The 12,252-nt window shown below is 40.4% G+C and overlaps 1 protein-coding gene across 1 annotated transcript in view; it reads right to left on the bottom strand.

Annotated features, from left to right (window-relative positions):
* LOC121374812 (uromodulin-like) overlaps positions 1-9,568 on the bottom strand; it is a 16,309-nt gene extending 6,741 nt beyond the window's left edge. The window contains exons 1-5 of the mRNA XM_041501924.1: positions 9,466-9,568; positions 8,689-8,799; positions 7,553-7,669; positions 6,977-7,102; positions 1,426-1,548 (exon numbers count right to left, since the gene is read on the bottom strand). Coding sequence (XP_041357858.1) covers positions 1,426-1,548; positions 6,977-7,102; positions 7,553-7,669; positions 8,689-8,799; positions 9,466-9,568 — 580 coding nt within the window. The remainder of the gene's footprint in view (positions 1-1,425; positions 1,549-6,976; positions 7,103-7,552; positions 7,670-8,688; positions 8,800-9,465) is intronic.
* Between the last annotated feature and the right edge of the window lie 2,684 nt (positions 9,569-12,252).

Below are 12,252 nucleotides of genomic sequence, written 5' to 3'. Positions count from 1 at the left end.
TGTTCGTTTGTCGTGATTACAATATTTTAGTTTTTCTTTTTACAACTTTATCAATAAGCGTACGAGACAAGGGCCAGGGGAGCAAATACTCAAATTCGGTAAAAAAACAACAACATAGAAATATTCGGCAAAAGGTGCTAACCTGAGGCCTTTTTTTTTAACATAATTGTATCCTCAAAATTAGTTGTAATTCATGTAAAAATGCGTAGTGATTCGTTTCCAACACTGTTTGACAGTAAGGCCAGTATTTTTGTTGTATTATTCGGTTTACGAACCCGCCGACGTAAATTTTGCTCAAATAAAAATTTAAATAAAGTATTTTTCACTTTTATTATTTATTTTTTTGCCGCCAACTTCAACAAATAGCTCTAAAGAGAAAAAAAGTTGCCATTCTAATCTATTGTGGCGCATTTCGTAAGGTAACAGTGAGAAATAACACTTATTTCGTCAATAAATATACCTTTGTAGATACGAATTGTTAATTCGTTTTCGGTCGCTCTCTTTCGGTCCGATTCGCTATTTCGCTCCGATTTCTATGACCGCGCGGTTGCGCACAGAGATGCCTTGTCAATCTTATTTTGTTACAAAGAATCCACATCTATCAAAGTAGCCATATTAAAAAAAATTCACCCGTACTGATACACCCCAAACAGGTTTTTGTGTGTGTTTTTTTCCTTCCTTCTACCTTTGTGCACAAAAGTTCTTGTTCGTAAACCTAAAACTTAAAAAATACTGGCTTAATGCTAATATGAAGAAACGTTGTTATCCAGATTCGGGCATTTTCGTTTAATTCGGCCAAAAAGCAGATAGACCCCTTAGAACAATCTCTCCTACATATCAGGATTACCGAGCCAAACTAAATGACAGTATTTGGTAAAGGATGCTACATTGCGTCGAGTCTCCCCTGGGTTGTCTTGCCACGATCGGAAGAGAGGCCCTTTCTAAGGGCCCTACGGGCAACCTAGGGAGACACCTCATCATCCGCAGGTCCTAAGTAACGAGCTACTCTCGGCCTTTTAAAATCCAAATCTATACGTAGCTCCCTACCTTTTTATTCTTTAGAACGACCATCAAAATTGCGCCAAATTTCCTTCATCAAAATGCGCACCCATTTCTCTTTGGCTTAATCCTACGGAACATTCCAAATTACATAGCACCATACCACCCGCCGCCTGTTACCGGCTACAGTCGGACTGCTGGTTGTCACTTGCACCTGCCAGTGCAGGCGATCCCTCCTCCACCCACCCCAACCCTTTCCTGTCCTGGACGGAAGAACCGGTTGAGGCCGGTACTTGTGCCCAGGACAGGCGTGCGCTACAACAGCTTGCTCTGAATGTGAACGTTAAACATTTTTCCAAGTTTCCAAAGGATGCTTCTAGTCAACAAGGCTGGTTTTACAGCTATGACCTATTTTAACAAGTATACCTGCACATCCCATTCCACTTTCGGCGTATCCTTCTTGACAGGTACACTTAAAGGACCCAGCGGTGTTGGTGCAGTATGACAGCTCACCGCAGTTGTAGGTCTGCAAACTACATTCGTCTACATCTGAAAGAATATACAGCGAATAGTACACAAGTGGCCGTTAGATACCTTTATCTCACAACGAGTTGTTTTAAAATGTATCAAACGAGCAAAAGCGAGTTTTTAAACAACGAGTTGTGAGATAAATGGTATCTAACGGACACAAATGTATTATTCTATTTCTTACATATCCTAAAAACCCCCAGGTTTTAAGCACATTTCAAAATCTTTTTCGACTAAAAGTTATTTACAGCCGTTGCATTTGTAACTAACTTACGCGTCACAGACACATGACTGTCAGGTTAACTATAATCTATTTCCACCGTGTTGTTTTTCATTGGCTGCATGGCACTGGTGACCTGAGGCCCATTTCACTAAACTTCGTAAGTTACGTTTAGCATGTAAACGTAAATCTACGACTGAAGAGTATTTCACAAAGAAGTGTAAACGTAAATTACGAGTAAACTTAGACATTAATCTAAGAGTGCCCTCGGCCACAACTAGTAGCACACGTAAATTGGTATATCCAATTCGATAATTCATAAAATAGTAAGACTTTTGGTTTTTGTAAAGTGTTTAACAAATTAACTCCCTTTATTAATCCAGTGGTACCCAGTTTTGTTACCTGTGTCATTTGATCCTCTCAGGGCGAGATTCAGCTCAGTCACTTGAGTGTTCGCTTGAGGTACCTGCGTCACAAGATCGAACCACCTCGGTGGATCCATTCAACTAATTGGGTTTTTTTTTCTGGTTCCAACCAGTGCATCACAACTGGTTAAAGGCCAAGGTATGTGCTTTCCTGTCTGGGTTTCCTCTGTCAAAATTACCAAATGTTTGACATCTAATAGCCGATAAATCAATGTGTTCTAGTGGTGTCGTTAAACAAAAACAAATATTTGTTTTGATCCACTCAATGTTTTATTTTTAATTTTCAAATAGGCTGATAGCGTTCAATTAAGACGAGTCTGCATATTTGCTGATATACGCAAATGTATGCAGCAACAAACCAGACAATATTTCCCCCCAATACCTATTTCCTGTACCAGCTGCCATTAAACGCAGGGCCGTACATGGGGGTGTAGTAAACTGTCCTGAAAACGCGTCTCTTCTCGTCTTCCATTACGAATATATGTGCATCCCTTTCGGACCTCGACTCATTTGCCTTGCACAAACTCAACATACTCCTTTTACAATTCTGTGACACCCCTATCCCCTTTACAAATGTCTAGATCCACCCCTGCTATCAACCGTATTATTTTAAAACTTATATTTGACGGACTGTACAATGTTTTACTTTCATCTTTTTCAAATTCAACTTAATATTTGGGGTGGGTGGGGTGGGGTGTGGTTTACGTGTCCCCCACTTGTGAGCCATTTTTTTTTAATCACATTAATGTTTACCATTGTAACCAAAATCTGATATAGAGTTTGTACCCAATCCATCAGTGCCCCCCGCCCCCCCCCCCCCCCCACACACTCCCTAAGCAAATATAGGGAATTGACCCATAATATATTGTTTTTAAACATAAGTTAACATTGTCGCCTATAGGATTTAATTTGGTACAGTACAACCATGTGTTGGTTTACCGGAAACGGTAGTTTCCAAACTTTATCAAGTTTATTCGTTCTTTCTTTTAAAAGTTATGTTTGTTTTGTTTAATGACAGTACTAGAGCACATTGATTTATTAATAATCGGCTTTATGTCAGCTTTCTGCTAAATGAGTTGCAAAAGAAAACAGACGTAGATTTACGTGCAAAGTAAGTTAGTAGTATTTCTACGACCGGCATCGTGAAATGGAATAAACGTACACGTAGACGTACGACAGGTGTAAGTTTTACACGTAAACGTAAATTTACGATGTTTAGTGAAATAGGCTCCTGGTCATCAACTAGGTGCAGCCAGTCGTATGTCTTGAAATTATTAGCAACCCATGTGTTATCAAAAATAATGCATGGTGTTCTCATCAGCGGGTGTGTAAGAACATTAATTATTAATTTAAGGGAACACATGGTATATTTGAGACCAAACTGAATTCACTACTAGATGAAGGAAGGAAATGTTTTATTTAACGACGCACTCATCACTTTTTATTTACAGTTATATGACGTCGGAAATATGGTTAAGGACCCACACATATATTGAGAGAGGAAACCCACTGTCGCCACTTCATGGGCTACTCTTTTTTATTAGCAGCAAGGGATCTTTTATATGCACCACCTCACAGACAGTATACCACGGCCTTTGATATACCAGTCGTGGTGCACTGGCTGGAGCGAGAAATAGCCCAATGGGCCCACTGACGGGGATTGATCCCAGACCGACCGCGCATCAAGCGAACGCTTTACTACTGGGCTACGTCCCGCACCTCACTACCAGAGGTGTTATGCCTGTATAAAATAGAAACATGTAATGTAGAAGTGAATATCGGCACCATGGGGTTGAATGTCAGAAACACAGTTAACGTCTTCATTCTGTGGGTGAGGGGTTTTGTTGCAGTCAATTTGCTGTTACTATGTATGTGTTTCCTTAAGACTTAATATATATACTACTCAAAAGAATTTTCGACATTATTTTCTGAATGTCAATTATATTAGCTAGACCATAATGTCACGCATGGTATTGTTCCATTTTGACGAAAGTGGGTCTAAGCAACCCATAAATGAATTAAAATCCACTGTCATTGACACTGTCGACTAGTTCTAATGGCGAAAACATGCTTACATTTGCACGTAAATTAGGGCGAAAGCGAAAGGTCTGCTAAGTGCCCATAACTTGCTTTTTCCGTCGGCACACTCCAAATTCGACAATGGTACGACGTCAACTGACTATCGAAGATCGAGGAAGGGCTATTGCTTGGCTTCAGGATGGCAATACGCAAAGAAATATTGCTCTGAGACTTGGTGTCAGTCAGAGTGTCTTTGGCCGACTGTGGCAACGGTACCAAGCAACGAATTCTGTTCGAAATCGTCCACTTTCGGGAAGACCCCGAAGCACTACAAGTAGAGAGGACCGCTACATCACCAATATGGCTCTACGTCAACGCACAACCACTGCACGCCGATTACGTGACAATCTGCGGACAGCGACTGGAACTTGAGTGTCTGATCAAACCATACGCAATCGTCTGAGAGCCAATAATCTACGCTGCCGTCGCCAGGCTGTTCGACCACCACTCCTACCACGTCACAGAACGGCCAGACGTCACTGGTGCACACTTCATCTGCGGTGGCAACGTGTTTAGTGGGGTCGAGTGATGTTCACTGATGAGTCCATGTTTAGTCTCCAGTTCAACGACGGTCGGGTTCGTGTCTACATACGTCCTGGGGAGCGCTTCGCTGACGTTAACGTTAGACAACGTCACCGGTTCGGTGGTGGCAGCGTCATGTGTGGGGCGGCACCTCTACCCACCACAGGACCCCCCTCTATGTGGTGGATGGCAATCTGAATGGAATCCGCTATCTGAATGAGATTATCCGGCCGTTGGTTCTCCCAGGCCTTCAGCAGATTGGCGGCGGGGCAGTTCTGCAGGATGACAATGCCAGACCCCGCCGCGCCAGGGTGGTAACGGACTTTCTCAGACAACAAGGTATCGCCAGGATGGATTGGCCAGCATATTCGCCTGACTTGGCCCCAATAGAGGACGCCTAGGACGAATTAGGCAGGAGAGTTCGGGATAACCATGCCCCTCCGGCCAACCTTCATGATCTGGGTCAACTTCTTATGGCAGAGTGGCAGGCCATTCCCCAAGAGTTCTTCAGACGTCTGATCAACAGCATGAGGCAACGATGTGTCGAGTGTATTCGCGCCAGGGGTGGATTCACACACTATTAAACGAATGTTCTAATGTGTAAAATCCATGTTTGACAACCTTCAACTTTGACAGCATGTCATGTGACTTTCTTGTATACAGTGACGTTTATTTGTGGTTTTTTGTAAATATGGAACAATAAATTAAATTTTTGGTGTAGTTTACATCATCAATCTAATACACTCTGAAACTTATTTGGTTATAAATTTTTGACCCTTAAATTCTTTTGAGTAGTATATATTTCAACTGTCAGATAGTTGCTATATTCATCCTAAATGCTGGAACATTACCAATATTTGAAACCTGGTAACCTAAATATGTTCGAGTATTAGTCAGTTAATATAATGATCCCAAAGGTACAATAAAAAAACTTATGTTTACTTTATTGTATTTTCAAAATGGTTGCGGACGGGATTTAGCCCAGTCTTGATAATATCTTGATTATATATGGATTTTCTCCATTCCAAACAGTGCTTCTCTACTGGTACATCAAAGGTCGTGGTATGTACTGTGGTGTCTATTAGGAAGTGCATATTATTCACTGATGAGTCTCGTTCCTCGCTTTACAGGTCAGATGGAAGACAACTTGTCTATCGACGTATAGGTGGGCGATATTTAGACGCGTGCGGAAAACGACATTAAAAAAAAAAAAAAAAAAATGTTTTTTTTCGGGGGGGGGGGGGGGGGGGGGGATTTTTTTATGGCGGTAAAACACCTCTCGTGGTCTTCCGGGGCAATCTTACAGCCATAAGATTTCGAGATCAGCCATCATATGTCACGTCCTTCTATGCGCGTAACCTTACGTTGCAGCAGGATAATGCGAGGTCGTTTGTTTCATTGCAGACCCAGTTATTTAAGTCAGATACTCCTCTTGTTACTAGTTCCAGCCAGTGCACCACGACTGGTATATCAAAGGCCGTGGTATGTACTACCCTGTCTGTGGGATGATGCACATAAACGATCCCTTGCTGTTAATCGAAAAAGAGTAGCCCATGAAGTGGCGACAGCGGGTTTCCTCTCTCAATCTCTGTGTGGTCCTTAACCATATGCCCGACGCCATATAACCGTAAATAAAATGTGTTGAGTGCGTCGTTAAATAAAACATTTCTTTCTTTCCTCTTGTTACTAGAGTTCGGTTCATAGAATACAATGACGTTTCTAACACAGTCTGCAATGCACTGATTGACAAACTAAATGAGAATGTTGTTAGGTCCTTATCTAAATGACAAAACCATATTCCCTAATCAAAATCGTACCTCTGCAGAAGGCATGATCGAAAGGACGTTAGGAAAAAGTAGTGATTGCTTCCATGACCCCCTATCAGGTGCTCATCCTTCGGAGGACCGCCACTCCCCTAGGGATCCATAACAGGATGTTTGATCCCTCCTGTACCGCGTGTAGGAAGACTGCCACTCCAAAAACTAGCTTAGAAAACACAAATTTGAACAGGATAGAGCTCGGTGCAATATAATATACAGCCTTGATTTCACGCACCCATGAATCACTGACCGGAATTTTCAAAATGTGTAATTTAATGAAGGATGTAACTAACGGTAAAAAGACTGTACAAACGTGACTATTTCGCACTGCCTAATAACAAGGGTCGGTGGGTTTAAATTATGCCCGTTTCATATCCACCTACCCGAGCACCCGAGCGTATCGTCACCGAACCCGTCTTTACACGGACAACGAAACGAACCAACTGAGTTCACGCAGTATGACGTCGTCTTGTCACAGCTGTCAGTTCCCAAACTACACTCGTCGACATCTGAAAATATGAAAACTCATTTTATGTACGGCCTCGGTGGCTTAGTGGTTAAGCCATCGGACACACAGCTAGTAGATACTGGGTTCGCACCCCAGTACAGCTCTGAGCAAATGAACGACACAATGGGTAGAAGTAAGACCACTACACCGACTCCTCTCTCTCACTAACCGCTAACAACTAACCCACTGTCCTGGACAGACAGCCCAGATAGCTGAGGTGTGTGCCCAGAACAGCGTGCTTGAACATTAAATGGATATAAGGACAAAATTAAGTTGAAAGGAATGTGAAAGATCTCTTGCTGCTAATGGAAAAATGTAGCAGGTTTTCTCTGAAGACTACGTGTCAGAATTACCAATAGCCGATGATTAGTAAATCAATGCGCTCAAGTGGTGTCGTTTACAATGTGCAAAGGTGACGTTAAACAAATATGCCTTTCGTCTCCGTTCCTACCTTTGTCTTGACAGTTCTCCCCGAAATAGTTTCCAGCGCACTGGCAAGAGTAAGTTTCGTCTTTCACGGAACACACGCCACCGTTAGCACACGGACTTGCAGAACACGCGATATCACCTAGTAAAACAAATTCCTTAATAATTATGTAGTATTCAGACGAACGTACAGCGTTACCTTTAAATGACACACCTGAATTTCTACGACTGTACTTTGAGTACTGGTAAACCACTATCTAAAGGATGAGTTACTCTCAAGACCCCATGTGACACAGATGCAGTTTGGGGCGAGACGCAGCTCAGTGGTAAAGCGGTCGCTTGATGCTTGGTCGGTTTGGGATCGATCCCCGTCGGTGGCTTCACCGAGGGGTTCGTCCTTACGCCTCAAGCGGCGTAGGCCAGCGTTCTAGCACCAATTGAGCTAGAACCAGACGGTGCGCTATTTCTCGTTCGAGCCAATGCACTACGACTGGTATATCACAGGTCTTGTTATGTGCTATTCTGTCTGCGGGATGATGCATATAAAAGATCCCTTACTACTAATGGAAAAATGTAGCACATTTCCTCTCTAAGACTATATGTCAAAATTGCCAAATGTTTGACATCCAATAACCGATGATTAACAAATCAATGTTGTCTAATGGTGTAGTTAAACAAAACATACGTTTTTCTTACACACCCGTTGGTAAAAACACCGTGTGAGTTATGTTTGATTTCACAAGGCAATAACACACGTGTATTATGGATTTAAAGACATATTATTGGCTACTCTACTGTAATGATCCGGACGCCAAAGTTATATCGTCCAATGAAATAAGTACGACCGAAATTGACTGCTCTGTGACGTGTAAGTTAATCTGAGACCGATTGCTCTATAATAACCAAGATAACTGCAAACGGAAAATGTAGTCAATAAGTTTTAGTTGGAAAATAGATTTAAAATTCGTTTAGACGTCATTTTTGTGGCTATGTAAGAAATAGAATGCTACATTCATGTCCGTCAGTTACCATTTATCTTACAACTCGTTGTTTAAAAATGTGTCTAACCTGTTTTCACTTTTTGTATACGTTTTGAAACAACTCGTAAGATAAATGGTATCTAATGGTATTATTGTATTTGGTAGTAAGTCAGCTACACACCTTTGTGAAAATGTTCTTCTAAATACACCACTCGCCTCAGCAGTTGTTCACGTGTCGTTCTCTTGAGGACCTTGTCAAAGGAAAACATATTCCCAAAGCCTCCGGTTTCAACTAGACAAATACTGACCTCATATTATTAAGCTAAATTCAAATATTATAATAACATACATACGTTTATGTGTTTATGATAATAATGTAATTTATTTTGGAGAATCTATTAATGAATCTTTCAGAATTGATTTTCCAGAATTGAATCGCCTGAGTGGCGGTAGTGATGGCGAAATTTAAAGTCTGGTGAGCCTCGTGTACTTTTTCCTATTGTTACTTGGTTTGAATAATTACATAAACAGTTTTACTGTCAAGTTTGATTCTTGTGTTGCAGGGCCCGAGACGTGTATTGAAAATAATGCGCGCGCGTGTGTGACTTTCAATGCGATGACCCGGGAATATAAATGTTTTAGCTCAAAGGAGGTGAAACCGTTTTAGGAGGTTTTTGGGAAAATGTGAATATCAGGTGTTCAAATACGGCATTACCACCCTTTTGCGCATAATAAAGGGTAAAACTGTGTTTCTCTCTCTCTCTCTCTGTCTCTCGCTCCCCCCCTCTCTCTCTCTCTCTCTCTCTCTCTCTGTCTGTCTCTCTCTCTCTCTCTCTCTCTCTCTCTCTCTCTCTCTCTCTCTCTCTCTCTCTCTCTCTCTCTCTCTCTCTCTCTCTCTCTCTCTCTCTCTCATGAGTCATAAAAACAGAATGTTAACATTGTCTTAAATAAGGTCCACCTGACACAGACTCGTCTTGTTGGACATCGCCCTCTGATTTGCCTTCCACCATATCCACTGTGACCCCGTGTTTGGCCATCAACTGGTCCACATTCGATTCCATCACCGGACACTCCCTGACTTAGACATGACAACATTCAATCCGAACACCGGATCATTTAATGATGGGTCATCTGCAGGATTAAGATAAAAAGTCAAAATGAAGCTCTAAAATTATAAAACTATATTTAAATTATCTAAAACAAACGAAAAATAAATATCAATTAGTAATAGTGAATTAAGGCACTATTACTCTGGCTTAGTTTGAACCACTTAAGAATGTTATTAAAAAAAACCTCACCCAGGAAGTAATGAACAAGTTAAAAGCCATCAACTCGAGAAACAAACACAAAACATCCCAAAACATCCCCCCCCCCCCATAAAAACAAAACAACAAAAACCCAACAATCGAATAATAAAATAAAATAAAAAAGAAACAGGAAAACAAAAATAAAAGAAGAAAACTAAAACACCCAAAAGAAACCCCTTTTCTCTTCTGTGATGACATAACAATGGCCAGAGAGAGAGAGAGAGAGAGAGAGAGAGAGAGAGAGAGAGAGAGAGAGAGAGAGAGAGAGAGAGAGAGAGAGAGAGAGAGAGAGAGAGAGAAAGAGAGATACTGTCGCCATATATACTATTTCTACTGGAAAAAGAAATACAGCAAACGATATTTTGTATACAATTTTTCATGAACGTACATAATACGACCACAGGCACTTGATGACAGTATAATTTAATTCTTAAATTGCTTTGTAAAGATACAATAAAATGTAAAATGTCGTTATTATACCCAATAATAAAAACACGTACTTGATCAGACTCGGATACATAGTAATTGACAAGGCAATCAACTTAAAAAACCCACCTAGAACGGAAGTGACCTTTAACATTTCATGTCAACCAGGTCAGCCAATGTAATTGTTTTTAATCTTCATCTCCAGAGCAACAAGAAACAGTATAGGACCTACATTGATGTTTCAGTGTGTAATGGCATGGTAAGTGGTGCACAATACAATATGTTAATAATGTGTTGCTTAATAATCTAAAATATTAAATACCACGGCCTTTGATATACAAGTCGTGGTGCATTGGCCAGAACGAGAAATAGCCCAATGGGCCCACTGACAAGAATAGATCATATACCGATCACTGAGCTACATCCCGCCCTCTGTCAGTCTTCAGTAATAAACTCTGGATTGTATTCTAGTATAAACAGATTTTATGGCTATACCATCACTGTTTTTTTTTCGTCTTTAAAAAAGAAGTTTATATAAAATTTTGTATTGAAATTAGTTTCCGGCATACTTCGTATTTCACCCGAATCATTTCGTATACCCTCGGCATAATCCCGATTGTTTTCAAATTCTTTTCAAATCACTGGCATGATTTTGCAAGTAAGGTTTTGATTGGTCGAATGAAAAGTCAACTGAACATGAGCTCCAACGGGGTGCTGTTAGATCCACAGGTAATAGTAATTAACCAGTGGAGCTAATTTCAATTAGATTCATAAAGAATGTTTTTAGGTTTCTAATTTCAATTAGATACATAAAGAACGTTTTTAGGTCAAATCAAATAGCTTAACGTGCACATTGAGAGCAAGCTGTTGTAGGCCATGCCTGTCGTAGGCGCATGTGTCGACTTATGCCGGCTCCTCCGTCCAGGACAGGAACGGATTTGGGGTGGTAAGGCTATAATATAGTAAGAGCACTGCTGCAGAGGCACTTATAGTGGAGCGGATACAAGTGGTTTTGGGGCAGAATTGAAACGTATAAAATGACACCAAAACCTCCTTAATTGGACAACCCAATCAATTTCTATTAAAAATACTAAATTTACGATCCAGATTGTGGCCATCTTGGAAAATGGCCACTGTCTGGGAATTTTAGGTGGATTATTTGAGCAAAATTGGCTTCAGCATAGTCTAAACCATACGAAACAACACCAAAATCTCTTTAATCAGACAACCCAATCAATTTCTATGAGACAATGTATAATTCAAAGATCCAGCTGGTGGAATCTTGGAAAATGGCCGCCATTATGAAATTCCATGTGGCTAGGTCCTTTTTCTTGTCAAGTGACCCATGGAGACTGCTCATAGCAATGTTCATGCTTGTATCTCCAACTGAACGATTGTGTCACTTATCCGCTCCACTATTATACAGGCCAGGGCCCAACTTCACCAAACATCGTAAGCTTAGTTCTGCACGTAAACGTAAATCTACAACTAAAACACAATTCTTATTACTATTATAGTTCAAGAAATATAGTTTAAAATACACATATTTCGTTTTCTTTTGTCCTTAAAATGCTTCATCTTCCGTAATGATGTAATTTTCTTCGTGAAATAGATGCCAAACACGTGTAAACGTATGCCCGGTATAACTGCTAGTTGCAGATGTAAACTTACGACGTTTTGTGACATAAGCCCCTGAGCTGTATAGGTTATTCATAACTAGGCTGCCTGCGCAGTGGTAAAAGTATTCTGCTTAAAAACATTTCATATCATTATAAAGGAACAAATAAAAATAAATAAATAAATGAACAAACAAATAAATAAATAAACAAACAAACAAACGAATAAACTATAAATAAATAATACTGTTAATAAATTGGTCCTCTTGAAAAGTGAACCGAGTACTGGACTGACTAGTTCATCGCTTTTAACCACTAGATCAAATTTTTCTAGTGAAGTTAGCGCTATTTTATCGTATCCACTATTATTACAGAACATTCCTTTTTTGTACACAA

Source organism: Gigantopelta aegis, chromosome 6 (assembly GCF_016097555.1).
Source record: "Gigantopelta aegis isolate Gae_Host chromosome 6, Gae_host_genome, whole genome shotgun sequence".
Lineage (NCBI taxonomy): Eukaryota > Metazoa > Mollusca > Gastropoda > Neomphalida > Peltospiridae > Gigantopelta > Gigantopelta aegis.
This window is presented reverse-complemented; position numbering and strand designations above follow the sequence as displayed.